The sequence below is a fragment of the Arachis ipaensis genome, chromosome B08 (genome assembly GCF_000816755.2).
Source record: "Arachis ipaensis cultivar K30076 chromosome B08, Araip1.1, whole genome shotgun sequence".
Lineage (NCBI taxonomy): Eukaryota > Viridiplantae > Streptophyta > Magnoliopsida > Fabales > Fabaceae > Arachis > Arachis ipaensis.
In genome coordinates, this window is record NC_029792.2 from 4674081 (window position 1) to 4679573 (window position 5493).

At 35.5% G+C, this 5493-nt stretch overlaps 2 protein-coding genes across 2 annotated transcripts in view; one reads left to right on the forward strand and one right to left on the reverse strand.

Moving 5' to 3' along the window:
* Nucleotides 1-1210, forward strand: part of LOC107612778 — a 2724-nt gene extending 1514 nt beyond the window's left edge. Inside the window, exons 5-8 of the mRNA XM_016314517.2 lie at nucleotides 47-118; nucleotides 410-585; nucleotides 713-831; nucleotides 946-1210. Of these exons, the coding sequence (XP_016170003.1) occupies nucleotides 47-118; nucleotides 410-585; nucleotides 713-830 (366 nt within the window). The 3' untranslated portion in view covers nucleotide 831; nucleotides 946-1210. The remainder of the gene's footprint in view (nucleotides 1-46; nucleotides 119-409; nucleotides 586-712; nucleotides 832-945) is intronic.
* On the reverse strand, nucleotides 1283-5410 carry LOC107612777 (aspartic proteinase-like protein 2). The gene is made up of 10 exons (XM_016314516.2): nucleotides 4750-5410; nucleotides 4405-4534; nucleotides 4047-4297; nucleotides 3672-3899; nucleotides 3030-3192; nucleotides 2836-2909; nucleotides 2622-2718; nucleotides 2261-2327; nucleotides 2052-2123; nucleotides 1283-1748 (listed from the first exon to the last, which is right to left on the reverse strand). Exons 1-10 carry the CDS (start codon nucleotides 4983-4985, stop codon nucleotides 1585-1587), a joined length of 1482 nt encoding a protein of 493 aa, XP_016170002.1. The 5' UTR covers nucleotides 4986-5410; the 3' UTR covers nucleotides 1283-1584.

The following is a 5493-nucleotide window of genomic DNA, read 5'->3' on the forward strand; positions in this document are numbered from 1 at the left end:
GCTTTGGCCTGATATTGCTGCAATGAAATTCCTTTATTCTTTTCAGGAAATGATCAATTCATGGAGTGCGCCCTTTGCAGAAGCATTTAGTAAATCAGAAGATGTTCATTTATATCAGGTAATTAGCAGTTTGATTCAGGTTGTTTGCCATTGATCCGAACATATTAGGTATTTAGAAGGACACAGTTTAGTATCCTCCTCCAAATGAACTTTTTTGTGGGGGTGGAAGTGAGGTGGGGTTTGGGGGGGAGGAAGGGGAGTCCTAGGCCAGTGTTAGATTGGGCTTAGTTGGAATATAACATCATCTCATTACTCCCTTTTGCTGGAAATCTTAATGGTTGCTCTTAGTATGGGATTTTTGAATGATCAAATACAATTTACAATTGAGGCATTGACAATTTTCTATCAGGTATCATTTATAGATTCGTGGCTATTATGCCGGGGTCCTATAAAGCGTTTCCTTCTCTGGACAATGAAAAAACCAAATCAGGAAAGCAATGATGCACTTCAAAAGCACATGGTCTTTAAATTTGGTGATCACTATTATTTCAGAAAAGAACTGCATATACTGAATCTTCTCACAGGGTACAGAGACTGAAATTTCTTTTCCGCATGTTCAATTCATGATTAGCCAATGAAATCACCACTTATGAATATTAATGTTATTGACATTTCAATTTTTGCCACCCAAAAAATAAAATAAAAATTACAGGTATATCTTTCTACTTGATAATTTTGGTAGAGTAAGGTGGCAAGGATTTGGATCAGCCACAAAGGATGAGTTGTCTTATCTTGTTTCTTGCACATCATCACTTCTTGAAGAGAAGTGAGGTATTAATATAAAGGCTATACTCTTTCTGTTTCATTGCTTAGGCACTGCTGCAATAATGTCGTAGTTTTTTTTTTTCATTGGTCTGAGATTAATCTTATATTCTGTATTTGCAGTGTCCTTATGATATGATTAGCATGGCAATTTACATAGACTAGCTTTTCAGACATTTATGCAGCCATCACTGTTTTATGGGGGTAAACAAAAAAACTGTAACCCAAGGAAGAAGCTGCATGAGAAACAACTTTTTCAGTTTTGTTTTCTCTTTTGCTACATTTTAGAGTCTCAAATGTATCAGCATATTCAATAATAATACAGTTTTCCTTTGTATTGAACCAATTTTGATCAGGTCATATATATCTATTGTGAGACATAAATCTTTAGCTTTGTACTCTTATTAAGAGCAGCTTTTATCAAATTATACAACTTTAATTCAAAGAAGACACAATCATATTGTATAACTGTATCTGCGATTGAATAAGTAATTCTGTCAATAAATTTACAATGCTGCAAAAAATAATAAAATTTTTAATGAACTGATTCTACATGTCTGATAGTATCCGACAGAATCACCTATAGCTAATTTGGACAAACCAACCTATAACAATGCATAAATGAAGCACAAAAAGCAACATTCAAAATAATAAATGTGGGTGTGGTTTTTGCCGATTGCCACAAATAAATATGTACCGGCAAGAGAATTTACATAGGAAAAAATACATCTTAGTTCTATGCTCCCACAATGTTTATATACGCTATAAGATCACTATGTAGCAAATCAGTGTTAAAGCTAAGACCCCTATGTTTATCAGCTTGTTAAGTCCTTCATGTGAAGAAGTGCTGCCACTTAGTTCTCCAGCATTCACATATTCACTTCTTCCAGTGCCAGTATTTGCAGACACATTAACTGACGAACCACCTATGTAAAAAAAAAAAAATTTAAGATTGAATATGCATTACAATAATAAATAAGCTAACTTTATAATTTTCATTCTTTCCAGAAATTAATTAAAAGAAAAGTTTCAGTTAGTTAGCAATAAGGGTTTCATTTGAACTATAACCGCTAACAGATACATTATGCTTAGGCCTTAAGCTATGGCTACAAGACATTGTTGGCTTTAAGAACAAGAAAATTTCTTGGTTGGAATGGAAACCGAACAATTTAGGAACTTCGAGAAAAAAAAATAAAAATAAAAATAAAAGATGAAATAAAATAAATTACAGTTATAGGGAGCCCATCCAAGGCGTTGACCAGCAAGATCATAAACAACGATTTTGTCTTTCAATACAAGGTCTGCAAAGAAAGGGAACCCAATGTTAAGCAATATTTTTTAAATTGATATTTCGACAGGTTGATATTGCTGAACTCCAAAAGATACTGTAATTGAAACCCTAACCCTATACCAAAGAAAACATAGATATAATACATACCTCCTAGAATTGTAACATCTTGACCAGAGATTTTCTGAAAGCCAATACACCATACTGCTGCACCACCCTATAATTTTCAAAGGTGTGAGTGAGATAACTATGAGTAGATAATAGAGAAAAAGAAGGACTATGAGTCAATGTCCTAAAACATTCTCTATATGCATATTTTAGTTGTAAAATGACATGTGATGAGAAGTAGAATGCCAAGTTTTCTCAAAATGCAGAAGGGAAGCAAAGGAAAGAAAAGAAAGAAATTAATAGACCAGTCATGTAACTGATTCCTGCTTGAAATGGATGTATTTGAAAGTCAATTGAGACCTCAGGAAATCGAAAAATTAGAAATTTAAGGTTGAATACTCACACTAGAACTCTGCTGTATAAGATAGTCTTGTGGTTTTAAATCCATGGATGCACCTCCCGCAAAGTTCAGACTCACTTGAGGAAAAATATCAGACACACTAAACATAATATAAACAGAAAGAGTTAGAGAGAAAGAGCGCGGAGCTTATTTGTTTTCGAGTATTGAATATGCAACAGACATATAAGAAGAGAAAGAATATCTTTAAAATCCTAACCTGCCAGTGACTAAGTAACACTGGTTTCCCTTGGAATTAACACTGCTTACGGATTGTGGAATTGAAGACGTAATCTACATTAACAAAAATAGCATTTTTGCAATCAATGTTTATAAACCTCTAAGCAAGCAAATAAATGACAATATCTTCTATTGATCAATTAAAAGCTATGTAATATCCTTAACAAAACTCACCGCATTGACAAAGGGATCATAAGCTTCCTCGGCAAGATATGCCAAAGTTGTTCCAGAATCAACAATGGTACCTTTGTTGCTTGATGTTGCAAAAACTGATGAATCAATTTGTAACTTCTGGCCGTTGACAGAGATACTCTGCAGATTCAAATTGTAATGTGGCCTGAAATGTTTACAAAGGAAGCAATTAGTCCAAATGCTTTTCCCAAGGGACCATTTATCATGCCACTTTATTACAAATACCTTTCATCAATAACATGTTTAAATTATTCAATTTCATTCAAACTTTTGTATAGAATTTTGAAGACACAATAATGGGTGCATATCATATTGTGTAGTTCATGGTAGAACAATAAATTGATGGGACAATTCATCTCCAACTTTTGGCATCCATTCCATGCTTGAAAGTATATATCTTTGCTTAGATGAATAATCAGAAGCCAAAATCAAACTATCAAAATAAATACTTGTTATCTCTTCAGTACAAGTTTTACTAAATTATCTTATTATCCCCCTAAGAAACAAAGCTTCATTGACTCACTAAATTTAATAAAGAATTTCACACCACAAAATGTGTTTTTTACTTCACAACCTCTTATAAATAAAAATGTAGCATTTGTTTTTCTGTATAAAAGAACTTACTGTGATGCTACAAGTGAAGTATAAACAATGTTTGGCTCCACAATCTCACCAAGAACCAATATGCCGCCACCACTGCTATCTCCTTTCAGACAGTGAGAGAACACATTTGGAGCTACTCCTTGCGAGGAAAGTTGGGAGATAACAGACAAACCTTGTTGTCCGAATCCAAATATGCCAGCGACAGCTCTATCGGACTTTGTCAAGTCCCCGCTCTGCTCTGTGCTACATCTGCACCATAGAGACAACACAAGCAAAGTGGTTTCAAGGATTAAATCATTAAACCAATAAAGCATAGATAACACTAAATAGGGATGTCATACTGTTATTCAATTAATATTTCAAGTATTCAATCATCCCAGGGTTATGATATCTCACCCAAAAACAACAGATGCCGTGGAATTTGAAGATACAGATCCCTCAAAAATAGTGTTGAAATGCATCAAATCCGAAACATAATAGCCCGATGTACCACTACCATCTCCATACTGGAAACTATAGGAGCACTGGTTACCCTGACTGGAACAGGTTGCATCTGATGATTGAACTCCAGTGTTGCACCTCTGGTCTGAGCAAGAGATCATCGAAGACGTCGATGAACGCGATGCATCGAAGAAATTGAGTGGAATCTGCATCAAAACCCAGCAATCACACCACAATTTTAACAAATTCCAGCACTATGCAAACATTTTAACATGATATTGAATTCAAAAATAGAGAACAATGAGTTAATTACCTGAAGGCCACTTGTTTGGGGACAACCACTGCAAGAGGTGCAGCTAACCCAGAGAACATCACTGCCAGTGTCAATCTGCACATAGAAATCAACTGGAGGAGAACCCAACTGCACTTTTGTATAGTACAACCTGAAATTCAATGCCATTAATTTCAACATTAGAAAAAACAAGTAAAGTTTGATTCTTTGTTTGAACTACAGAATGAGAATTGCAGGAATCATAAAGAAGGGTATTAATTTATCAAAAAGGGGAAAGAACATGGAACAAATTCCATTCTCCAAAACCCACAAAGCGTTTCAAAATTCAAACTGAATTGCAAAAAGAATGAAAAGAGAAAAAAGTACCCGACTTGGAAGGGATCGAAGGTGCCTTGAACTTGGAAATCAATGACCCCATTATTAGTGGACTGAAGCATTCTTCTGTGCCTCAGCATGTCACGTGCTCTCAGCTGACTCAGCTCCACTCCATGATTCGTCGGAAACGCCCTCTCCAAGCTCAGCGTCGCCGGAGATCCACCAACCGCCGCCGTGGCCGCCCCTAACAAGAACACCACCACCCACGCCACAAAACCAGCCGCCATTCCTGTCGGTCCTTAGCTATATACGTATGTGTATACGTGTACGTATCTATCTATATGTATAGCTATACATACATTCAGAGCTATGTATATATAAGAATTTGAATGTAGAGACTAATGGGAGGGAGAGAAGAGCAGAAAAGGGTAAAAGCTATGGATGAGGATCTTCTTGTTGGTGGTGTCGTCTTTTATCATCATATCATATCATAATAATTCCAGAGAGAGAGAGAGAGAGAGAGGAAAGTTCCAAAGAGACAAGAAACAGCAGAAAAGGACAGAAGAAGAAAGGAGATGGAGGAGGAAGAAGAAGAAACAGAGAAATGAGTTTTCAGTTTTCAATTTTCAACAACGGATTACGTTAACTCTTACTTTCCTCTGCTTCCCTCTCTTCTCTTTCATCACTTTTGTAGTTCTGTTTCTCAATTATTATTTTTTGTTTGAAAGTAAGAAGTGAAATTCGAACATGAAATCTCTAGGGGAAGATAGAAAGATTATGCCTGTTTAAATTATA